The sequence below is a fragment of the Actinia tenebrosa genome, unplaced genomic scaffold (genome assembly GCF_029948245.1).
Source record: "Actinia tenebrosa isolate PJP-AT-01 unplaced genomic scaffold, QUT_ActTen_1.0 PGA_scaffold14__42_contigs__length_11649687, whole genome shotgun sequence".
Taxonomy (NCBI): domain Eukaryota; kingdom Metazoa; phylum Cnidaria; class Anthozoa; order Actiniaria; family Actiniidae; genus Actinia; species Actinia tenebrosa.
Window position 1 is genome coordinate 382,632 of NW_028292574.1, and position 25,935 is coordinate 408,566.

General features: G+C 37.2%; 2 protein-coding genes across 2 annotated transcripts; one reads left to right on the forward strand and one right to left on the reverse strand.

Annotated features, from left to right (window-relative positions):
• Nucleotides 1–541: 541 nt before the first annotated feature.
• LOC116293828 (set1/Ash2 histone methyltransferase complex subunit ASH2) lies at nucleotides 542–10,964 on the reverse strand. Its single transcript, XM_031701309.2, has 16 exons — nucleotides 10,828–10,964; nucleotides 10,304–10,656; nucleotides 10,092–10,155; nucleotides 8,694–8,841; nucleotides 6,817–6,894; nucleotides 5,795–5,823; nucleotides 4,535–4,595; nucleotides 3,993–4,089; nucleotides 3,415–3,485; nucleotides 3,142–3,173; nucleotides 2,658–2,723; nucleotides 2,377–2,403; nucleotides 2,254–2,283; nucleotides 2,076–2,144; nucleotides 1,455–1,514; nucleotides 542–1,140 (listed from the first exon to the last, which is right to left on the reverse strand). The coding sequence occupies exons 1-16, from the start codon at nucleotides 10,945–10,947 to the stop codon at nucleotides 1,018–1,020; spliced, it is 1,428 nt and encodes a 475-aa protein (XP_031557169.1). The 5' UTR covers nucleotides 10,948–10,964; the 3' UTR covers nucleotides 542–1,017.
• Nucleotides 10,965–11,260: 296 nt separating this feature from the next.
• On the forward strand, nucleotides 11,261–25,852 carry LOC116293823 (vinculin). The gene is made up of 20 exons (XM_031701303.2): nucleotides 11,261–11,454; nucleotides 14,217–14,324; nucleotides 14,594–14,765; nucleotides 16,130–16,444; nucleotides 16,739–16,957; nucleotides 17,489–17,634; nucleotides 17,763–17,955; nucleotides 18,327–18,472; nucleotides 18,885–19,047; nucleotides 19,439–19,590; nucleotides 19,765–19,942; nucleotides 20,388–20,449; nucleotides 20,844–20,979; nucleotides 21,570–21,661; nucleotides 22,035–22,161; nucleotides 22,384–22,529; nucleotides 22,664–22,779; nucleotides 23,151–23,286; nucleotides 23,695–23,785; nucleotides 24,223–25,852. The coding sequence occupies exons 1-20, from the start codon at nucleotides 11,398–11,400 to the stop codon at nucleotides 24,582–24,584; spliced, it is 3,117 nt and encodes a 1,038-aa protein (XP_031557163.2). The 5' UTR covers nucleotides 11,261–11,397; the 3' UTR covers nucleotides 24,585–25,852.
• Nucleotides 25,853–25,935: the final 83 nt, after the last annotated feature.

Here is a 25,935-nt window from a genome sequence, read left to right on the forward strand (position 1 = left end):
GTCATGTTATGGCACGTGATCTTATACTGCCAGTCATCGTAGATCACCAGGACAACCACTACACTTCAATGGTATCCTTATAATCGCCTTTTTTTGCTTCCTCTCTTGTTCTTTTAGCCTAAATATAAATTCTATTTCTGCTGAATGAGAAAATTAACTATGCGAATTAGCAAGTTTGACTGGAATTGTTATTTTTAAATGAGTCTTTTTTTTTCAAGAATAATACACAAATTTTAAACCTTCTGCTCGTGAAAATTGACCTTTAAATCTGAGCAACAGTGAAATTTTTCCAGCCACGTCCATAAAACAATCATATAATTTTGTTTTATATTTTTGCTCTGGCCCAAGAGACTGCATTCTGTACTGTACGCGCCCTTTGCTCCGCTACGCGTCGTGCTTCTCCTAACGCTTCTCTCGCGTTCTGCCAACCCCCGCGTGCTTTATAACTGCACACAGTACAACAGCACACGTTTTCTATTTCTTCATCAAAGCACTTCTATCCTACTCACGATCAATCATTCCGCACTGCGTAACACAGAAATCCTTTCCAGCATTTATTATGAATACGTCTTCAAGATAGTGAAGTACTAAGTACAACACTTCAAAAAATTCGGGCTTTTTTTACCTACATGGAGTGGAGAGTTCTGTCGATAAAGTATGTTGGAGTAACGAATTAATTTTCTCTATTTTGTTTAGTAACATCGTGTACTCTGTAAACTTATACAAAAAGTATGGGAAAAGAGACCTCGAAAGTAAATGAAAACTAGCAAACTAAATAGAATAGATATGAAAGTACAGTTATTATTACTGTATTCGCCACGGGATACTGCGGCAAACAAGCGACGTCATCGATTATGACTCTCGTTTCTCTTGAGTACAGTACTCTTCTTTATATATAGTCCATATGCTATGTACATATATTAACTACTAATGGTCAGGCTTGATGGCTGCAGCTGGGCTTCTTGACTCGTATTAAATATTTTGTAATTCTCTATGCATGTCGACTATTAAAGGCTGTTATTTTCGCTTTGTAAGAAGGGGTTTATCAGTGAGTTGGGCAGGTTTTTCAAGAGCTTCGACGTGGTACAGGCTGTCTGCTAATGCTTGTTCAACCATGATGTCCCCTGCTCTCTCACTCATCTGAAAAAATTAGCACAATAATTACGTAGGCTGATACAGACAGACAGTTAGGCTTCAAGAAACTGAGATGACTTGCAGATAAACTTGCATCCCCTAAGTAACAGGTATCCGTAACAGATCAACAGTATAGTACCCAGGAAAGGAGAGAAGGGAGGGGGAGAGGAACGAGAAGGAGGTTGGGACTCAACATGACACAGAGCAGACAGGATGTCAAGTAAGCACCAAAAGCTTAGTCCTCTTCGCCTTGAAAACATAGGCCCTTCATCATTGCCCTCCACCTAAGCACTAAAACACAGGACCCCAAAAAAGCTTACTGGTCTGAACTCCTCATCGGTGGGTGGAAACTGGAAGTATGGGCCGAAGTTTATTTTCACCTGTAAGGAAAGTACGAGACTTTTTATAACCTCAGCCGTCATCATCATTACCATCGTCATTACCATCGTCATTGGCACTGCCATGATTATAAGCATCACATTCACCACCATCACAATCACCACCATCATCATTACCATCATAATCACCACCATCATCACCATCAACATCATCTTATTCACCATCTCATTCATCATTACATTCCTCATAATCAGAGGTCATCGGCAACATCATAACCTTTATCAAATTATATATTCATCTGTAATGCACATTCATCATTGTCATCATTACCATTATCATCATTATCACCACCATCACTATTACCACCACCACCACCACCACCAGCAGCATCTCCATTTCACCATCATCACCATAATCACCATCACCATTTCACCATCATCATCATCACCATCACCATTCTGCTATCATTATCATCATCATCATCATTAGCATATTCATCATCATCAATCATTAAAATTATCATATTCATCATATCATATTTATCATCATCATCATCATCAGTCAAGAAGACTGCAGGATGATGTTTCAGATTAACCACTTACTGTAGCATTCTTGTAGATTGAAATGGCTGGATAGTACTCCCCATCAAAGATATCCTCAAAGGCAACACCCTAGAATTGGAGAAAACATGAAGTTGGAAATCAACTTTCTTTCTTCTACTCAAAAGTCAGAAATTCCAACTTGAGGTAAATAAACAACACTAATAGAAAGTAGCCTTACCTGACAAACTCCATTTTTGTAAAATTTAATCTGTAAAGAATAATTTATTATTTGTTCAACATTTGATTATTTTTTCATTGAATTATCATGCAATTTAAGAGAGAAACTATCAAAATTGCTTACCTTACTTCCTGATAAAGTAGCTAGTTTCTGAAACAAAATATAACAAAAATCATAATCAATGTTTAAATGATAAACAAAAATATAAATCTCAACTAATTCCACATTAGCATTTCCCTTCTAATGCAAAATAAGCATCAGATGAATTCCAATTTTTTTTTCTTTTCTTTCTGGTTTAAAGTACATGGTGGTCAGTGTTTGACCAGCATTTTGAGGGGGAAAAGAGTTTTCAAAGCCTTTTATCAGCTGATTGAAGTATAGCAATAAAGGATTTTTCAGCTTACTTTAATAGCTTCATCTACTTGATCTTTCTCTTCAAAATAAAGATAGTTTTTGAACTTGATAAGAGCCTAAGAAGGAATAGAGCAACTAAGTTATTACATGCATTCTCCCATCAGATGAGACTGACAATAAAGCTAAACATAGGCAGGCATGGTAATAATATCGGGATATCGGGATAAATACGGGAAGCACGGGTGGCGTAGCGGTGTGAGCGCTTGCCCCTCATAAATGCAACCCAAGTTCGAGTCCCACCAGGTTCGGTGTTGTATATGAGTAGAGTTGTTTGTTGGTTCTCTCCTGTGCTTCGAGGGTTTTCCGGGTTCTCCAGTTTTCCTCCCTCCACAAAAATTAACTCCTAAATTCCAATTCAATCACGGAATGAGGGCCACAGGTTTGTTAGCCATTGGCTATTAAGTGCTACCCTCGTAAAAAAAAGGACAATAATAGGAAAAAAAATGATAAGGCAGATAAATAAACTGAACCTACCCGATCTTTAAAAGTGGAAGGGAGAAATGTTGCTGAGGATGAAAAATAAATGAGATGAAAAAGTTTTATGAGACATCAATAATTATTATACACTTTTATTTCACTAATACCTTCATTATGTTCTAGGCTTAAATTTTTGCGACCTTCCCTTATTTATTTCTTTTATCAATCATCTTTCTGGGGGGACAGTTCTGGCCGGACATTGTCGACTGGTGTCTGGCCATTATTTTAAGCCCTGTCCCCTACATCAGAGTTCTAGCCTTCAATACTTACATGGGTGTCTGTTATTGTCTGGTAAGTAAATGAAAAAGCCAAGTACATCTCCTACTGTGTAACCACTATCACTGTCGAGAAATAATAAAGCATATTTACTGAAAGTTCAGGGGCGGAACCAGGAATTTTAGAAGGGGAGAGGGTGACTATTTCAAGGGTTTTACCAGGAATTCTAGAAAAAGGGGGGTGACTGTTGCTAAGGATAAACTGAGAAATTTGAGCAAAAGTGGGGTGACTAGTCACTCCTTTTACCACCCCTGGATCCACCCCTGAATATGATTTTGACTGCCGCAAGTCAAAAATATAAAAGGTACCAACTGATCAGTTTTGATTGACACCAGCAAGAAAACAATTTCACAACAAGCCATTGAAATTAGCAGAATATTAAGAATCGCATTAAAGACAAAAAAGTAATCATAGCAATCATGGCTTTCTTAGATGATCTACCAATTACAGCTATAGGGAACCAGTATGGTTTTGTTTGTACCCAAGCTAGACCATAATGCACCTTGTTTATCAGTCTCACATAAGAGTTATGATTGACCAAAGAAATTATATAAAAGTTAGTTGCATCATACCTGTAATGTTTGCCTCTACTTTCATGAAAACGAGTTCCCTTTTTACTTCGCCAGGAAAAACTAAATCTATCATATCCTAATGGTGCTTGCAAGTTTCCTGGAAAGAAATTTAGTATTTGGTAGAAGAAAAAAAAAACATTCAAATTTTATTGATACTCTGAAACAGCCTAGCCTTGATGAAAGTCAAAGCATGGCTAACTCAAAAATTGAATTAGAATTCAGCATTTTAGGTCTTGTGGTGTGAGGAAAACTGGAGAATCCAGAGAAAAACCCTCAAATTGAGGTATTTTTCACAAACTGTATAGAGAACAATATAATTTATTTTTATACCCTCAGCCTAAAATCCAAGTTCACAGTAGTCTCCAAGATGTCCTTAGGGTTGCTGCATGAGGCTTCTTCATGATATTGCTAATGATATCCTTTACCCTGTGAGCAGAGGTTGTCCCCCCCCCCCCACACACACACACACAAATAGGGCTGAGTAGGAGGCTGGTCCCCAAGCCTAAAGCCCGGACAGAGGGCAGAAAAAAACCTCAGCTCACCATAAAGTCTTGACCAACCAAGTCTAGTAGCAGAATCATCTGGCATGTCCTCTACATTCATCTTTAAAAATAAAAATGGCATTAAGGTGACTGCCTACTTTTGGAAATTGATTTAAGCTTTTTTAAAACTTCGATTTTCTGAATTGAAATTTAATGCTGATTCCAAATCTGGAAAGAAAAATAGGGTGTCCCGAGCTCGTTTTCTAGATAATCAGCATTTAATGGAAGCCTACGCACGAGCTTTTGGAGTAAATATTGCGCCACCGGAAGTGATTAGAAAAAAATTAAGATTCATAAGATAATAGTTATTTGCAGACTATATGATTGCATGAATGAAGGCTAGTCAATCATTCTACAATAATACATGGATATTTTCGACAAAAAGACAGGGAGATACATTGATTTGTCATATTTTGTAATTTCGGTGCTCTTAAAGTGCAAATGAACCCTTTGACAATACATTCAGTACTGGTTCTGCATAAAGTAAATAGTTGATTGGTAAAATATTTCTTGATTTGAGTGATGCATCTCTAAGTTATGAAGGTTTATACTTCCAATATGTTAATGATGATGACGTCAGGTAAGGTATTTGAGTGTTTTTGTTGTAACTAATAATACTAAATGCTGGCCATAATAGCTTTCATGTAAACCATGAGTAAAATAATGATGCTTTTTAAATACTGTTTCTATGAACCAGTTCGATTTTGTATATTTGATTAAGCCTTAATAGACGTCACACTCATTAGCATATTGGAAGTATAAACCTTCATAACTTAGAAACGCATCACTCAAATCAAGAAATATTTTACCATTCAACTATTTACTTTATGTAGAATCAGTACTGAAAGCATTGTCGAAGGGTTCATGTGCACTTTAAAAAATCTCATAAAGTCGAACAAAAATCCCTACAAAAATCTATTTTTTCACGTGTTCCTGATTTAAACTTTTCCTAAAATGTTGATATAACCTAGATTTTTAGGAGTTTTTTCGAATGAGCTATCAAAATATATAGAGTCCCGTGCAAAAATTTGAGGGTTTTGCCCTGTTGAAGCTCAAAACGCGTATGGTTCTTCAATAAAATCTTGAAGATTTTTCAGTGGTTCGTGGGCTCAATTTGAACGTTCAAAAGTAGGCAGCCACCTTAACTAAGGTTTTTATTAACTCAAGGAAAAGAAATGGCATATCACAAAATTCAGTTCATGGAACTTTAGCTAAATCTCTGCTGACTTTGTCTAAGATTAAAAACGATTTTTGCTTCACCTCAAAATACCATGCACCTCTGTTAACACCTGGAATTTAAAACAAAGCAATAAATATATGAATTTGATAACAAAAAAAAAAGAGGGTAGCACTTAATAGCCATTGGCTAACAAACCTGTGGCCCTCATTCCGTGATCAAATTGGAATTTAGGAGTTGAATTTTTTTTTGGTAACAAGCCTTCTATTAAATTATGTAGGTCATGGACACCTCTGTTTTACAGCACTGAGTTTCTTTATGTTACGATATCCTTTTTTCCCAAATCCTCTTGACCACACCCCATTCCAAAAATGGAGTAGAAAATTAAAGCTTCCATCCATGGAGTAGGTATGGAATGGTATGAACTACACAATATACCCTCCTCAGACCCTCCAAACCCCCTGGAAATTCCTGGGTTTTTTTCATGGGGGGGGGGGGGGGGGGTATGGATGAAAGTGTATGATTACATTCATTCAACTAATGTGGAAACCATAAAAAATTGGAAATCATTATGCCTTCACCACACTTAAAAGACGTTGGTAACACAAGAAAGTCTCAAAAGTACTAAAGTGTTTGACTGTTGGTGGATGGTCAGACAAAAATTTTTTTTTTCCAATCCAGTCTCACAATAATGAAAAAAAAATTTTAATCTTAATTTTTTTGCAGAATTTTAGCATTAAATTACTAGTTATGAATATTAAGATAAAACTTATGGGTCAAAAGCTGCAAATTCGATGTAAAAAACGTTTTGCGATCCGGACAATCCAGTTCACCGAAGTCCAGTCCAGCCACCATTCCAGGATACGATTCCTGATTTTCCAAAATAAAATTTTCTCAAAATTCAAAATTTAAAAGCATAAGTCAAATTTTAGAGGTTGGGCATATTTTTGTTAAGCATTGAGATTATTAATAACTTTTAAAAGCTTAAAATTTGATAAAAAGAATTTCATGTGAAGAACTAGTAATGAGGTACATGTTACACCCTCCTCAGACCCTCCCCACCCCTGTAATCTGCAACTACACAATAAATTTGAAGCATTCATACCATGAGTAGCTCTTATCATACAGTAGCCTTTCTCCCCAGTAACTGACAGTCTGTCTTCTGATATCTTTAATTGTGGAGCTAAAGACAAAATATAAAAATAAAATACATACCTAATAAAGACAATTGATTCGGCTTGTTAAAGGCCTCATTAATGATAATAGACCTCATTCATAGTGTGACAATGTTTTCCCAATTCACTGTGACAAACCTCTGGGGGAATGAAGAGCTATTGCTTTGAAACTTGTTGGGATATCATCATTATTCCTTTCGTATCCTTTGGGATACTCATGAATTTTTCGAAGAGTAAAAACAAAAGAAAATGAATCCCCTGAAGGTTTGTCATGCTGAATTGGGAAAACATTGTCACACCACGAATGAAAATGTGAGACATCTATTGGCCAATCCAAGGTTAAGGAAAAAACTGGATCCAATTGGCATAGCAGTGCATGTGGGACTGATATATAGGGGACATATTTCCAAGATGTGTCTATTTTGTCCCCTAACATAGTTCCACAATACAATGGCAACTCAACCCAGATTTTTCCTCAACTTTTGAATGGCTAATACCATATGTACCAGGGGTAGCTAACAAAATAGAAAAGGTATTGCCTTGTATAATAAACCCTAATCAAACTGGATATGTTAAATCGCGATACATTGGAGAAAATATTCAATTAATCTCGGATATCCTGCAGTACACTTTAAAGCTAAATATTCCTGGAGCAGTCGTTTTCGTTGACTTTAAAAAAGCCTTTGACTCTTTAGAATGGGATTATATGTTTAACGTTCTTAAAAAATTTAATTTTGGTCCGCAATAAATCGCTTGGGTTAAAACGTTTTACAGTGACATCTCAAGTTGCATAATAAACAACGGATATGCTTCAGATTTTTTTCTCTTTAATGCGAGGTGTTCGACAAGGTTGTCCACTGTCCGGCCCACTTTTCGCGCTTGCTGTTGAGTTGTTAGCATATGCCATTAATAATAACTCTGAAATTAAGGGCATCAACATAAGGGGCAATGAAATTAAACTTACGCAATACGCCGACGATACAACATGTTTTATGGAAAATGAAGAATCTATACAAAATCTCCTGAAGCTATTAGAAAGCTTTAAAACCATTTCGGGATTGGAAATAAATATCAATAAAACCGAAGTGATGTGGATCGGCTTGGATAAGGGCAAAACGTCTCATCCCTTGGACCTTGGAACCCATTCTAGCTCTCGGTATTTATTTTACGTATAACAACGAGTTAAGCAATCAATTAACTTTTTATGAAAAATTAAAAAAACTAAAGAGCTCCCTCTATGTTTGGAAAAAACGTAATCTATCCCTTTATGGTAGAATTAATATTGTTAAAATGTTAGGGTTGTCAAAACTTATTTATAACGCGTCCATTCTACCGGTCCCAAATAACTTTGCTACGGAAGTAGATAAGATCAAGTTTAATTTCATTTGGAAAGACAAACCAGCCAAAATAAAGAAAAGAACTATAATTGGCGCTAGAGAGGAGGGAGTGTTGAATATGGTATAGGAAAAAAAAATAGTAGCTCTCGTAATAGTAATGTTATTTATAGTTTATTGATGTAATGATTTTGTTTATAAGTATATTCCATGTACATCCTTCAAGATTGTATATTATTTTGATGTAAATTTATCAATAAACATTTTGATATTAAAAAAGAAAAAAAAAAAAAATGTACCAGGGGTGTAGCGAGGTTGCAATCATAGTGGGAGGGCAATGTATCATTTACCTGCCAAATTCACAGAAATCCTGCATGAATAAATTGAATTTTGGTGCTGAAAGTAAACTTTGGAGTGAAGGGGGTAGGGAAGAAATGCCCTCCATTCACCCTCTCAATGCTAGCGATATGTACCTCTGTCATTCATAGATAAAAGTACTTCTGTGTGGAGCTTGACGCGATAAAGATCCCCAGGAATAGGCTTCCCTGCCCAGTATTCTTGATCAAAGTTTGCTTTTGGAGCAACAGGATCTTGATCAGCAAGAATATATCGATAACCATCCTACAACATTAATAAAATCAATACTGTTAATGGTGCTTGTATCAAGTGGAAACCTTCAGGACCTTGCTTGGTGTCTGCTTAATAGAGATTTTGCACCATTATGTGGGCCGCCTGTAGTAAGATGGCAGAGCAATAAAATCCCTTTACTCTTGGGAGTTGAATTCTTTTTCAAGTAAAAGGATTCAATTGTTTCTGCTGTCTTAATATGGCTGCGGTAATGTGATGGTGCAAAACCTCTCTATAGTGTGTCCATTTAATAGAGGATTATTTTACTATAAAACATATAAGAAGAAAATTTTAACTAGCTATTGCTAGTGAAAATGCTAACCGTGCAACTAGCTATTGCTTTGATAAGGGGTCTGCTTTAAAAAGCACTGTATTATTTTTGGTTTATATACTGAAACGAAATAGAGGACCAATTTGAATAACTATTGTTTTGCACTGACTAGCAGCTGATTAGCCTTGTGTTCACATGGAAACATAACAGCGTTTTTACTTGTATGGGAGGTTAGTCAATTGCTAGGGACCAATAATTTTTTAGCTGGGAGGAAGAGCTGGTGGAATTGAGGCGGAGGCCATCCGAAAAATTTAGACTCCAAAGGGGGGGCCAGGCAAAAAAAGGCTTTGACTTACACTCTAGGTATGGTGAGGGGATGGGGGGGGGGGTGTCAGCCAAAAAAACACTGGTTGATTCAGGGGGGTTGCCAGAAAGTTATAAGGGGTCAACCTGTTTTCAACCAGCCACCCCTCCCAGCTAAAAAATGATCAGTCCCCTAGTCAGTAAAAAAAGTTATTTAAATTGGTCACCATATTTCAATTCTGTGTATAGATGTGTCAGATATGCTTCAAATATTGGCCTATGATCACATACTATAGGAAATTTTGGGCCAACGGGGGTTCTCCCAATCTTGTACCCAGAGCCTACGTTCCTCTTGGTCATAATAATAATAATAATAATAATATAATATGATTTATATAGCGCCTATACAAGTCGGCTCTAAGCGCTGTAAAATATATATAAATTATAATTCAAAAGCTAGTTTAAACAAATGAGTCTTAAGGTCTTTCTTAAAAGTTTTTAGACATGAAGTGAGAAACGACCAAGGTACTGACCAAGAGGAAGCTGGGCTCTGAGTTTGAGATTGGGGTTCTTCTAAAGTAATTTCTGAGGTTATATGAAAAAACGCTTGAAATTTCATTATATTGCTATACATCCCTAAACTCAAAGAATAGATTTGTTTTAGAAATACCTTATTGAATGGATGCTCTAATGGGTATCCATGTGGTGGGAGTTTCTGTGAAGCTGGTAAATCACTGTAAAATTCAGAACGCATATGCAGTGAGGCAAGTAAGTGATGCAACCTTACTTATTAATGTCATAATGGGCTCCCTGTGGAATCAAAACCACAGGTATCCCAATGAAACAACAATTCATATCAACTGCTAATGAAGATTACTTTACGTTTTAGATTTCTTAGATGATGAAAACTGCTGACTGCTATCCAATTTTCTTTTCCCTCTGGAAGATTTTCTTTGTCCTGTATCTTTGCCTTTACTGACAGTCAAACTTCTCTGCAACAAGCTGCTCTGCAGCAAACTCCCTTGGCTACTCCCCAGACTGCCGTCAAGGCTGCTGGCAAGCATTCCAAAGTTAGCACAGTAACTGTCCGCCAAGTCACTGCCATTGACAGATTTCTGTTCTTCTATAAAAGCCTCAGAATCTTGGGAATCTTCTAAAGCCTCAGTATCCAAGAGAGATTTCTCGTCATCTACGTCCGTGGCTGTATCATCTACGCTCTCTGTTGTTTCTATATCCTTTTTGACAAAAAAATCGAATTGTCAGCAACAGAAAACTCAGATAAAAGCTCTATGTATCAATCCAGGGAAATTCTCTTTGTTTTGAATGACAGTTGTAAGCTTCTAGCCAATAAAAACTATTTTTTCAAACAAATTAGGCGGAAATAAAAAAGCTTGAGAAGAGTGTACCTTTTCTTGTGGTATTATTTCTTGTGTATCTGGCTTGCAATCTCTAGTGACATCAGTCGTTTCTTCTTGTTCCTCTTCTTCTTCTTTCTTTGTCACTTCTTCCACCTCGCCGTCCGCCATTTTGACTCCAATGTCAAGAAAGTAACTTCGGGAGCCTGGGTCGAGAATTTCTAAAATTCCTAAAATACCTCTATTTTTTTTCTTTCTTGAAGTAAAATAAAAAATATCTTATGTTTTTTTTAACCCTAGTCAAATAAATATCTATTTATGCTCAAAAAAATCGTAATTACCAGGTATAGTTATGTGAGATTTAATATTTGAAGAAACCAGTCGATATTTAGTCGTAGAAAACCGAAGAAACCCGAATAGAAGTGACCGCAAAATAAACCGGAAGCTCGCGGGCGCCAATTAGAGTGAATCACTCGTAGAATGTTGAGTATTTACTATCCTGGGTTGGGTACACTGTAATTTGAGGTGTGGACGATCGCACTGAAAATCGGCTTGTAAATCAGTCTACCTTTTAATTCTAAACGATTTTCTGGTTGTGTGATCTGAGGAGGAACGTTGAAGATGCCTGTGTTTCATACTAAGACCATTGAGAGCATCTTAGACCCCGTTGCTCAACAGGTATGTGTGGTTCTGCAAAGAGCAGTCGATAGCTTTAGTAACTCAGTCTCTATAACACTAAAACTACACCGATTCCCTGATCCGCTATCCTGGGTCTATAAATTTTCTCCACGATACCTCGAATGCGTAAATATTCCAGTCAAATTCACCAAACGCGTCAATCTATTGCATGAAAATAATCGTCCAGAGAAGTTTTGTTAGGATTCTTTCTCGTGCAGTCTTACAGTATATGACAGACATTCCACGAGGGATCGACAAAAAATATTTCAAGGGTGAAACTTTTAACTTTGATAACGATTCCCTGTGGCTATTGACACATGACATTATCATTTAATCAACCAACACTTGCCGTTGAAAAATAACTATTTTATATTTTGAAAACAGCAGCTGTTTGTGCATAAAAAGTAAGGCTTACTGTTTGTCCAAATATTACTCTAACTTTTCCGAGAAGAAATTAAAATAAATACCCTATCCTATTGTATAATGTCTTTGAACTCTTAGAGTTAATTTAAAACTTTATTCCAGCGACATTTTAAAACTTATTTTCATTTTCGTAAGTTTTAAAATATGTTTACTGTATGAATATATTAAATGCAATATACTTTTATCTTTTACATAACAGTACTAATAGTAGCTCGCATGGTTTCAGTACGATATGTCAATTCAGTTACCAAGTACCCCACCAAAACCACAGCTTAATCTTCACACCAAATTTGGAAAAAGATGGTTAAATCTTTGAAGGATAGAATATTCTTTGCGTTTCGATATTAAACCTCAACAAATCAATTTGGAAATTATAATTAATTTTTATTTGTTTTTATTTGTTAATTGTTTACTTGTCTCTCAAGCACTTCGAAAGTTGGTGTATAACCTAACTTTTTTCCACAAAAATAAGTCTTGTTTTATTTATTGGTGTCATGTTTTGTTTTTTGTTTTTTTTTGTTATCTATTTATTTTTGTCAATAACTGTTTGGATATAAATAAATTTCAACTTAAATTTCAAACTCTCTCTCACATTACACACAATAAAGACTTATATTCTATAGACTTCTTCAAAATTTCTCAATTGGCAACAGTGCAGCAACTGTAAAAAAATTTCTTTGAGTGAAGGTCACCCACTTCTATCCTGAAAACTGATTAATTCTCCTGCAAACAAATTAAATCCCTTTTCTTATTGGGTGCATTGTATTTCAAAAACAATAGGCTTTACCCTCAAGCTTTTGTCCATATCAGATAAATTTAGAGCCATTTTTATATGAGATATAATATGATGCATAGTATGCTTAATATATGTTGTTTGAAATTTCTAACATTTTCCTTATCGTAGTTACTAGTTTATCTTACGTTAAAGTTTCTTTGCTTATCTTTTTCTTTTTGTGTGGATTAAGATGTCATAACCTTTTAAGCATTTGACAGAAATCACAGCTTTAATGTTCTATTATATATGATATCTTCATACCAATAGCAAAATGACATTTCACACGCCACAGATTGTTTATTTCATGTTCTTTTAACCTTAGCTTAATTATTTGCATTCCACAAATTTCAGTCCTTCAGAAAACATTCATATACTTTGATTTTTAATTTGCCATCATCATTATTATCATATATTATAATATTTGTATATATATAATATTTGCTATTTGTATTAAAGTTCCTGTAAGATTCTTGATGGCACACCCACGGACTTCCAGCTAATTAAAGATCAAAGAGGCGTTATACATCAAATGGGAAAACCCTTCCCTCAATAATTGTCAAGTCAAACACATTAAATTTAGAGTAATAATAATAATAAGTTTGTAAATCATTAAAATAATAATAATAATAATAAAAGAATATTTACATTATGTACTTTGTGAAAATTTAAAGAGAAAAAGTTACTATTTACAAAAAACTAGAAAAAAACAAAATGAAAAACAAGCATTATAAAAAAGTCTAAAATTATCTAATATCGGCAAGGTTAGTATTAATGCTAAAGTCCAATAGAAAGTCACTTTCGTTGTTCTTATAAAAAGGAGTGCGGGAGCCTCTAATGCATGTAATTACAGTCAAACACATTAACCTTTGTCTTTCCATTTGATTTCATTCCATTGTTTTTCCACATTGTATAACATTGTAATCACTTACATGCATATTCATTTAATTTTTTTTAATCAGCTATATATAACTAAGTTAGCTTTGTGATCATTATCCACTGATGATGGCAGCAGGACTGCCGAATCATGTCTATTAAAAGAGTCATATTATACCTGAAGATTATTAGCATCATCATCATTATTGTCATCACATTTGATGCATCTCTAGTAAACAAAGAGATGCTACTCAAGGGAAAAACATATGGTTTGAAAGGTTCAAACAACATCCCCATAAATTAAATAAGTTCCTTACATTAGTTTATAATATAGATATCGATGAAATACCAGGTTTTCTCTAGTGTCGAAAACTTGATATCTTTCACCAGTGGAAGATACCATATCTTTCACACTCGAAGATATCACTGTTGAATTGGCTTGCTATTTTAATAAAGAATTTTTGAGCTTTTGTTTTATTTAAGTTTCATCGATACCTATATAATAAACAGAACATTACATGGCCGCTTCGAGATACGAATTTTATCTTCTCGTGTTCAATTTAGATATCTCACTCGTTTGCTGCGCTCACTCGTAAGATATCAATTGAACACTCGAAGATAAAATTCGTATCTCCGCGTGCCCATGTAATATCCTCTATTTATTATATCATGTTTTATTTTTCTACCACAGGTTTCTCAACTTGTCATTTTCCATGAAGAAGGAGAAGATGGACGAGCAATGCCAGATCTTTCGGCACCAATCAAAGCTGTCGGCGCTGCAGTTGCCAACCTGGTTAAGGTATTCCAAGATTATACATTAAATATTTGCTGGTAATAATAGTTATATTTTTACCAATAATTTTGAATTTGGGAAGTCAAACTTTTCCTGTAGCTAGTTGGTTAGAAAACATTACTTCTGCTCATGGGGTAAAAAAGTATTATTGAAACAAATAGATCTTTTATATGTGACATCATTCCCATGTAAAATAATGTCAAAGTGGGAAGAATTTTGTCAATACATTTTTACAAAAATTGTTTTGTTCTTGTGCACTGTAAACAAAATCACAGGTTGGACAGCAAACAGCAGCAAATAGTAAAGACAAGATCCTAAGACAAGAGATGCCATTAGCATTTACAAGGGTTGAAGAATCATCAACATTCCTGGTGGAAGCAGCCAAGATACTTAAAAACGACCCATACTCATCTGTTGCGAGGAAGAAGCTAATCGATGGTGCAAGAGGTAGCTTTATAACCCTATAATGGTGTGACTTTTTCAATGGACATGCAATATACCCCCAGGAACTTCCAATTTTCTTCCATACAAACTCTGCAATTTTGTTCTTTCTCTGACCCCCCTCCCCACCAGAATTTCCAATTTCCTCCATGGGTGGGGTATGGATATTTTCTGGAACTACACAATATATGAAATAGGGTAGTTATATTCTTTTCTATTTCTTAACAATGCTATCTTGGCATCTGTTTTCCATTATTGACCATCCTTTTTTGATTAATCTTATCTGATACCAAACTCCTTCAAGTGTGATGTAAATCCTTATCCTAGAAAAGAAGAATAGATCTCAAATTTTGTTTCTGTTTTTACACTTTTTGCTTACAACTATCAAAGCGATTTTCCATCCATTTTCAAGATATTTTAAAGTTAAATCCAAATTTTTAACTATTTATTGTGTAGTTCCAGAAAATATCCATGTCTCTCTACCACATAAAGCTTGATGATTAAAGCAATGATCCTCCTCACCCCTTGGAAATTCCAATCCTCTCTCATTGGTGAGGTATGGATATTTAATGAAACTACACGAATACAAGTGTTTGTTTGTCAATGACACTCATTCAACTATATATAATAAAGATTTTATTAGGGTAGGACTTAATAGCACAAGGCATAAACTTGTGGGCCATAACCACATGCAGAAACCATAAAACCCTGGAAAGCATTATGTCTTCACCACACGAGACATTGGTAACACTTGAAAGTCTCAAAAATACTAAAATGTTTGACTGTTGGAGGATGATCAGACAAGAGGCAAAAAATTCCAGCCTTATATATACCGTAATGTTTTACAGTCGTGAAAAAAAATTAAAAATCCTATTTTTTTGGCAAAATTTTAGCATAAGGTTACTAGTTATGAATATCAAAATACAAATTATAGGATAAAAGCTGCAAATTCAGTGTAAAAAAACGTTTTACGATCCGGACAATCCAGACACCGAAGTCCAGTCCCAGCCACCATTCCAGAATACGATTCCTGATTTTCCAAAACAAAAATCACTCAAAACTCAGAATTCAGAAGCATAAGTCGAATTTTAGAGGTTGCACATTTTCTTATTAAGCATTAAGACTATCTGTACCCTTTTAAAAGCTGAATAATTGATGAAAAGAATTTCATGTGAATTTCCAATAATGAGATGCACACTATACCCTCAGACTCTCCCCACCCCTTGGAAATTCCAATTTCCCCCACCCACTTCTTGGGCAGGGTACGAATAAATTCTGAGATTCCTCATCCAATCATTCATCTTATCACAAAAGAAGGAATGTTGATTTAAAAAGCTATAATGTTCTCTTGTTTCTTTGATATTTTTTAGGGATTCTTTCTGGAACCTCTGCTCTCCTTTTGACCCTCGACGAAGCAGAAGTAAGACGAATTCTCCATGTCTGTAAGAGCTTGTTGGAGTATTTCCCTGTAGCTGAAATGGTAGAAGAAATGACGGACCTGGTGACTTTTGTCACCAATCTGACTCCAGGAACGACTTCTCTTGCAAAACAAGTGGAAGAAAGAGCAGAGGAGCTTACTCATCATGAACACAGAGATATTTTAAAATCCTGTATTGGAAAAATTAAGCATCTTGTTCCACTATTGATATCTGCTATGAAGGCCTTTGTCAAGACACCCCTTGGAGGTATGAAAATCCCCACTAATAGTTTAGTAATATCCTAATATTATCTAGGCTTTTGGAGTTGAGTAAACGAGCATGTGAAAAGATTTTTCCAGATTTGATTACCTAGGTAAATTAATATTTACAGTCATTAGAGCTAAAAAGTATGGATGCACCTTGGTTTATGAAAAGCCATTAAATATCAGTTACTTATGTCTGTAAGTAACAAGGTTCGATTATAAATATTGTAGATATATGTTCAAAAGAATTAATTTTTAGGATTAACATAGGTACATTAAGATGGGATTTGTCTTTCAGCTGGTCGTGCCGAAGCACAAGAGAACAGAAACTTCATCATCACCAAAATCTGTGCTGAAATCACCGAGATCATGCGAGTATTGCAACTGACTTCGACGGAAGAGAACAAAGGAGATGATCCATTATACGACATGAAGAAAGCAGTGTCTGTGTTTGATAGCAAGTTTGATAAAGCACGAGAATGGATTGGAGAACCAACGTGTGATGCTGGTGGCTTAGGTATTGAAGCTCAAGAATTTTCTTCTCGTCTTAAATGAACCTCATTACCTTAGGCATAATTTTTTACCATTTCAGACCATGTGTCATTCTCTACAGTAGCATCTTTTTGTTTAATGGTTACGCATGAGAAGGCACATGAATGTGGATACAATCCAAACAAAGGATCTCATTCTCAAGAGAATGACACGTGGTCTGAAATGGGAAAACATTACGCCCAAGTTGGAAAGACCTATTTCTTTAGTAGCGAGCATGGATTGCTGGTTTCTGCAGATGCCACAGAGGGAATAGAGTTCATTTTTATTCTCCTCCCTCACCATGAGGGTTTACTCCAGGTTCTCTGGTGTTTCCCCATCAGTCTGGATCCTGAAGGAATCTCATACTAAACTGAATGTCAAACGTTGAAATTCACATGAGCCGAACCTAATGACATCAAAGAAGATCGCCTTGTAATCCATTGTTTCAATTAGGTTGGGCTCACGTGAAGTTCAACGTTTGACCTGAACCTAACTCACATATATGCTGTCATATTAGGTGACCAAGCAGTGCGTGAATGCATCCAACAAGGTCGTTTAATGGGTAGTGTATGTCAGGACCCACAGAAGAACAAGATTCAGAGGTGTTGTGATGACTTAGACCGGCTGATGAGTGAACTGGAGACTCTCAGGTCCCAAGGCAAGGTAAACTGGAAAACGTGGGTACTGTGCGCTGCAAATGCACCACCTTTGTGGTTTCGATCCCTAATGGCGCATACATTTTTTAGGCTTAACGCTAAAATATTTCCAACTACCTATGAATATCATTATAGGGAACAACACCAAGAGGACTAGAGTTGTCCAGAGAAGTTGACAAGCAGTTGGGTGTCTTAAGGAACCTTATGGATGAAGCCATTCACCATCAAGGGATCAGTGGCATCAAAAAACCTGCCAACACGTTTGTTGGTAAGATGGAACAGGCTCAACAATGGCTCGCTAACCCTAGTGGAGATCATACCGGACTTGGTAAGACTTGTGAACTTCCTTCCCCCCCCCCCCCCCCCTGGGGAAAAAGAGATGGTCCTAGCAGAGGAAGGCTGATAAGACTAAGGTTTAACGTGGAACTTCACATGAGTCGAACCTAATCACGTCATAGAAGAACGCTTGCTATCCATTAGGTTCGGCTCATGCGAAGTTCCACGTTTGACCTGAGCCTAAGAAGATTTGACTACTTTCGACGATAAAAAGAGAAAAGAAAAATGAAAATAATAGAAAAAAAAGGGGGAAGGAAAGGGAAGAAAAGGGAACGAAAGGGAAGAAAACGAAGGGAAAGGAAAGGATTCTGGTGAAGTCGTACACTTTGATTAGTTAATAGAAATTGAATATTTTTGTTGTAGGTGAAAAAGCAATCCGCGAATGCATAAATGACGCGAGAAAAATCGCTGACAAATCCTCGGGACCTGAACGAATGGAGCTCTTGAAACTCTGTAACGAGGTTGAAAGACTCACTGACGAACTGGCGGACCTAAAAAGACGGGGATTGGTAAGAAACAGAACAACTACAATTCAATGTAACCTCGCATTCTCGAGACACACCTGATAAGTAATAGAGGGTGCTTTTACTCAGGGAATCAAGGGTGGTGCAGTGGTAGTGCACTCACCTCTCACCCCTGGGGTCTCGGGTTCTATTCCTGAACTGGGCATCACATGTGAGTAGAGTTTGTTGGGTCTCTCCCTTGATTTGAAGGGTTTTCCCCCAGTTCTCCAGTTTTCCTCCCTTCGCAAAATCTAATTTTAGCAAGCTAAGGTAAATTCCAATGCGATCTGTGAGTTAGCCGTGTTTAGATAAGTCCAGAGGTTGTTTCAGGTTGTGCTGAAATCGAGAGTTTTTTATGGTGCACAGGCCATAGGTGAATTTGGCTCGTCATTGATTTGTTTGTTTGTCTTGTGTCCAGGGTAACTCACCTCAAGCCTATGCCTTAGCCAACAAGTTGAGCAACAAACTAGACGAACTGCACCGTCAAACACAAAGAGCCATCGCTAATCAAGTGGCTCAGAACTTCGTTGACCCAACAGGACAGATAAAACAACTTGAGAGGGCGGCTAAAGCTCCAAGAGGTAATGCTTTAAAAATTGAATTGGGATCCCTGTGCTTTGAATGATTAAATTTGGGCAAGATGGCCGCTATATATCGGTAAAAAGGGCTATAGAGTGTGTGCAACCATGTGACTCAAAATCCCTTGAGATATGATAACAATAAAACAGCCGCCATCTTGGTTGATCTAACAAGAGAAGCTAATGAGGAATGCTTTGTTATCGTCAACAAAGATGGCAGCAATGACGTAACATGCACCTGCTCTATTTCACAATTTGAATCTTTCAAAGCACAGGGAGCCCAATTTTATCTATTGTCATATTTCGTGGCTTATCAATATTTCTGAGCTCTTAATTATTGCGACTTTGATACGAAAAAGAAACTTATTTTTTAACTTGTTGTACGCTTTTACAGGTACACCGAATCGTGAGGCTGATTTTGAAACCAAAGCTGGTAACTTTGAACATCAAGCCAACGAAATGGCCGACACTGCTTTTAGATTTGCCAACAATTCGAGCACAACAAGAAAGAAATCTCTGGAAGATATTAGAAAAACAGCACAATATGTAAGTAAAAAGCTTCTATCACACAGCGTTGCGCAGTTTATTCCCCTCTCTCCATCAGTGATTCAAAGCTCAATCTACAAGGAAAGAGAACTCAAAGAGTGGTGCGCACTCTTCCCTTCTCTATATCTTTCACACTTTTTCTTCCATTCATACACTATATTATCCCTTCAACAGATGAAAGAACTAACCCCACAAGTATCTCATGCTGCAAAAGTTCTTCTTGATAACCCAGATGAACCTGCGGCTGGAGAACATTTCGAGAAACTCAAGGATGAATGGGTTCAGGAAACTACAAAACTGGCTAATTCTATTGACTCTACTGCAGACACTTTACAGCTTATTGAAGCTTGTGGTATGAACCAAGACATTCTTGTTTAGCCTGTTTGGTGAAAGATGCCAAACCTGTTTTATCCTGTTCGGAATCTTAGAGCTTGCAGTTTCGTTTGCATACGTTTCCAAAATTCTCCCATTTTTTCTTTTAGAAACTTTTGCTCTAGACTTAACAACATAAAAAACTTTTAAAAACTTATATTTTACAACCAAAACTCCCAGTACAGGGGGGCTCTTCCGTGGGGTTCCCATCACACGCATTACTACATTCAGCATCAATACTTTGGACAGAAGTCCATGGCGCACGTAATATTTTGTCTGATGAAATAGTCAGTAACGTGATTTACAATGGGATAGCTCTCAGCCAATGAGGTGTAACTTTTTGATGTACCGCTGACCCAAATACTGCATAATCATGCAGTGTGTAGGACAGACAATTTCACGTTTTTTATCTTGGTTATTTTCAGAGGAAGCCATCAACAGAGATGTCCTCGCCTGTGATAATGCGCTTTCACAGGAGAACCCTCAGGTATGTGATACAAAGATTCTGTAACAGGGAGACGTTGAACCTTCAGTGTTTGGGATAGCGAAGCCGGTGATGCGCAAATGGTCGCGGTTGACAGAAAATAGCATGCGCCACACGTTTTAACTTTCTTTTTTATTCAATCGTTTATTCATTAATTCATTTCAATTTTTTCTTCCGTCTGTCTCTCTATCTTTTTTTCTTTTTTTTTTTTTTTTTTTTAAGTTTTTCTTTCCTGCTTTCTTTCTTTTCTTTTCTTTCTTTTTCTTTCGTTCCCTCGTTTTTTCTCTTTCCTTGTCCTTTATTTCCTCTTCTCTTTAACGACATTCTTCATGTGGTAACTACTAATATTCATGTTTTTTCTAATAGCTCATGTATGTATTTTATCGTTTTCTTTCAGTTGGTTGTTGCTAAGACAAGCAACATTGCTCGCATGGCCCAGCGCATCGCAAAGCTGGTCAACGCAGAGGCCGAGAACACCGAGGATCCAGAATTTCGTGCTAAACTGGAACAAATGTCAAGGAATATCCAAGATGGTAAGACCACCAAAAAAACCAACATCTATCTTTTATAAAACCTCGTCAAACTGTTACAAATTGCTAGAGCAGTTATCGTATGAGTGGGAAGCGTACGATACTCACTTAGAGCACGTACACGGTACGACATGCCGTAACATTGAAATGGCTTCCCATAAGAATGGTTATCGTATGAGTGGAAAGCGTACGGTACTAACTTGCAACACTTACACGGTACGACATGCCGTAACATTGAAATGGCTTCCCATAAGAATGGTTATCGTATGAGTAGGACACGTACGGTACTGACTAACAACACTTACACGGTACGACATGCCGTATGATTGAAATGGCTTCCCATAAGAATGGTTATCGTATAAGTGACTTTATTACTGCGATTATTATTGATTTGATGTCATTACATGCCATAGCATTGAAATGGCTTCCCATAAGAATGGTTATCGTATGAGTGAGAAACATACGGTACTGACTTACAGCACGTACACGGTACAACATACCGTAACATTGAAATGGCTTCCCATAAGAACGGTTATCGTATAAGTGGCTTTATTACTGCGATTATTATTAATTTGATGTCATTCTTTCTCTAGTGATCGCACCTCTTGCTATCGAGGCCAAATCAGTGGTTTCAAACATCAAAGACAAACAGGGCCACGAGAGACTTAGAGCGGCCATGAGAAGGGTACGTTAAAAATGCCACCTCTTTGACAAAAGCTAACGTCCTACAAGAGAATTCTTCCATTCACTGCAGGACAGGTTTGCTCTGCCTCGAATAAGTCTGCCAGTTTATTATTTAGCTTTATTTAGCTATCCACACCACAAATGAATCAGCGATATTCACTGTTTACAAACATTGACGTCAGGAATCTTTTGTCAATCAAATTTGCCAACCATTAAAACAAAAGATCTCTTTGTTACAGTAGCCAATAGATATCTGGTTGGCACATTAATATCAATAGGTGACATCAACGCAAAGTGTGGTGTTTCACACGGTTCAACCCTTGGTCCCTTCCTTTAGTTTCCTAATATTTACGTGATATTTGAATTGTTTTTAGGTTCAAAGGAACGTAGGTGAAGTACGCAAAGTCTTTATTGATAGAGCAACACAATCTGATGATGAGGACTTTCCACCACCTCCTCCACCCCCTCCCCCAGAAATGGAAGATCTGAGCCTTCATGAGAGTGAGTATGCAATATTATCATCCCCCTCTCCCATAGGAATATGAGATACGTGCTGCCAACACTTTCCCGAGAGAGGAAGGGTCTAAGCATCGACATAAGTGATGCCGACCCCCTCCCCCCCCCCCCCCCTCAGATATTATAACCCCACCCCATCCTCCAAAGTGAAATAACCTCTACCTCAGGTCAAGTTGTTTGATATCGTTACGTTTATTTGTAATTTAGGAGAGAGAGCACCTCCCCGTCCCCCACTCCCACGGGAGATGACAACGAGTGCCCCACCCAGACCTCCCCCACCCGCGATGGAGCCCAAAATTGACATGAATCTACAAAGCATGTTGGAGAGTCCACCAGAAGACAACAGAATGGCGGTAAGGGTTTTGTTAACATCAATTATGAGCAGAGTAAATTTTGATATTGAATTCACAATCACGTGTAAATGTCCCGTTCATCCAATATGGCTACCATCACGTGATTGAGACTATTTTGTCTTGTCGTTTCTCAGATGGCAGCGAGTAACCTGCACAAAGAAATCCTCAAGTGGGAAGAACAAGGAAACGACATGATACAAGCGGCTAAAAGAATGGCCGTTCTTTTTGCCAAGATGTCCAAGTTCATGAGGTAAGGCAACAACCTCGGCCGCACGATTCCTGCGGCACGCCATTAAAATTACGTTAGTTTAGGAATACTAGAGTGCATACCATATACCCGTTAAAAAACTTTGTAAGAAGTTGACGCACGGGAGGAGGGTAAGGCGAAATTTAAACTGCATCCGGGTACTTAAAATAGCCCAAACGGAAATTTACATGGCGCGCGCCACAAGAAGTTTCCCTCTCTTATTTATGCTCTCTCGGTATACCTCAGAAGACCGTAGACCTACTAAACTTTGCATTAATTTGTACGATTTTTTTAGCTAATTTTTTTTACGGATATGAAATGTATGCATTCTACAAAGGACATACTATCGATTGTCAATTGTTTTCTGTCAACAGAGATGAAGAAGAAGGCGAACCTCACTCTAAGAAAGAGTTGATTCAACTGGCCAAGGAGATTGCTACCGCGAGCAAGGAAATCGTGAAATTTGGTAACCGAGCTTGTCAGAAATGTTCTGATAAGAGACTAAAAGCGGTAGGTAGAGCAAAGATATCGTAAAATACCGTTAGATTCTTGGTAAAACGTAGTAATAGGGGAAACATAGTCGTGCAGTTTGTTGCACAACTTTATCTAGTTCTCCGCGCGCTACAGATTTTCTGTTGTGGAGAGAAAACATGGAATGTTTTCATGTGGGAATTCTTGGCTGTTCGTTCGTTTTGAACTTAAAACGCGGTTCTTCCCAAGAAAATGCAAAGTAATTTTGAATAGAAAATAGAGTCCCTCGCTCAGCGCAAAAAATCTTTGAAGACTTTTTTGCGAAAGACTCTCCGGTCTGACAACCCAGCTCCTAAATGTAAAGCGTAATGATATGTAATGAACCCATCATTCAGTTCAATTAAAAGAGGCACCTTTGTTAATGAACCAATGACCTTTCTTTGATAGTCAATGCAGCAAACCATTGATCGAATCCCAACCATTAGTACCCAACTCAAGATCGTGTCTACAGTCAAAGCCACCATGATTGGGTCTCAAGGTAAGAAAGACCAACACGCGCAATAGACCCGTTTCGAATTGCAAATTACCGCTGTGTTTCTTGATTACAGACTCATTTGCACAGGGTTAGCCTCGAGTTTGTGCACAATATTCACGTGTTCCAGTCAAGGCCCGTCGAGTTTCAAAATGTTTGTATTGTTGAAGTTGTGCATTCTTTACTTTACCTTTGGTATTTGTGAATATTTAAACACTGATACGAGGCTAACCCTGTGTAAATGAGTCTGTAATCAAGGAACACAGCGGTAATTTGCAATTCGAAACGGGTCTATTGAGTATTTTGTCGCTTGTCGAATGACTCTTAGAATTCCTTTCTGAGTCTTTAAGACTGACAGGGCCCAATAACACTAACACTGCCCCTCATCTGCTGTGGGCTTCCTGTGTTTTTTTAATACTTTGAATGCCCTCCTTCTACCGCAGAACTCGAGGAAGATCGTGAAGCAACAGAGACATTGGTTGGCTGTGCTGAGAACCTAATGAGTGCTGTCAGGCAGACTGTTCGTGAAACAGAAGCTGCGTCTGTCAAGATGCGTACCGACGCTGGCCTTGTCATGCACTGGAAGAAAAAAACAATATTAAACTCAACGACAAATAGGATTTTTATTACAATGAAGACTGGGACTTGGGAACTGGAATGCAAAGATAATACGCAAAGAGCATGCGCATGTGTAGTCTTTTTCGCGCGCTTTGCAGAGTTAGATTCCGCACGCGTCTGCCGACTTTTCCGTCGCGGTTTTTGGTATGGATATGGACTACACATGCGTCTGAGTGGCGTTGTGTAGTAATGGTTTTTTAATTATGGAATTTATTCTACAAAGGTTCGTTACCAACAAATATAGTAAAAAATATTGCTGGTTTGCAATCATATCTAAGGGATTTAGAGAAGGGTGACCATGTTGGACGAAGTTCATTCAACATGGTAACCCGCCTTTTTTCGACTGGCATATTCAAATAATGTAAACTTATAGCTGTCTTAGCCTATGTAGCGAATAATCATTCATTGGTACAATTAGGTAACTAAGGAGAGTAACTTAGAAATTAATACAATACAGCAAATATCAATTACTAAATTACAATGTCTCATTAAGGAGGTTTTTGATGAAGAAAGAGAAAATTAAGATAAATAGATCAAGGTATTTCTTATCAGAATGCATTTTTTTTAACCATTTTCAAAAACTCTTGAAAACTAACATAATCATCAGCAACTGTAATATAATGTTAAGAGATATTTTTTCAATTTCCCCCCTACCCCCGGTGTTTTCGATCACTCAATTTGTTTTCGTTATACGCGTTCATGCGATCACTACGGATGCAAAAATATCGTATGGAGTTTAAATCGTTTTCTAAAACGCGTAGATATATATAGATCTACATTTTTACGAATCTTCATTCCTAAAGTGACTCGGAAGTTTTCTACGCATACTTTGGTAGCGTTTGTATCATGACGTCATTATAAATTTGACCAAATAAGGTAAAAGTTTTGAGACATTCAATTGGATATTTTTCTTAAAAGGTCTAGAAAAAACATACTTGTGAAACTGTTGCCCGAAGGAACTAAATGGGGCCATTTCATAGGCTCATTTTACGTCACTGTTTTTTTGGCGAAGGGGCGGTCGCCTTTCAAGATGGCGACGCTATCTGAGCCTGTTACTTCGTTGGCTCAAAAATTGCAAGGTAATCCAGATACCACTTTTTCATTGGAGCACTAAAATCCGCGCTCAGAAGCAATAGTATTTGGCACTGACCAGTAGAAATGCAGCCTCGTAAAATGTTAAGGAGTGAATTTCAAAAGTAATGTAGTTTTAATCACAGGAAGCCCAAGTATAGCCAATATGAAACATGAATATTGTAACAGTACATTCTGGTTCCTAGAGCCTGCGCTATTGCCAGCCAGGGGAAGGCAAGGCGCGAAGCTAGAGCAGGCTAGCACAGGCTCTGGGAATGAGAATGGTAACAGTACGTATCATCCAGGCACAAATTTGGGAGTTCGTATATAGATAGGGACCTAATATTTTGATTTAAGTTACCTATTAAATGTTTTCTAAAAACACTTATCTTGTTGCTTGTACTAAAAAAACCTACCAAGTTTTACCAGTAACCTGAGAAAACAGAAGTCCTTTCGCTTCCCCATCC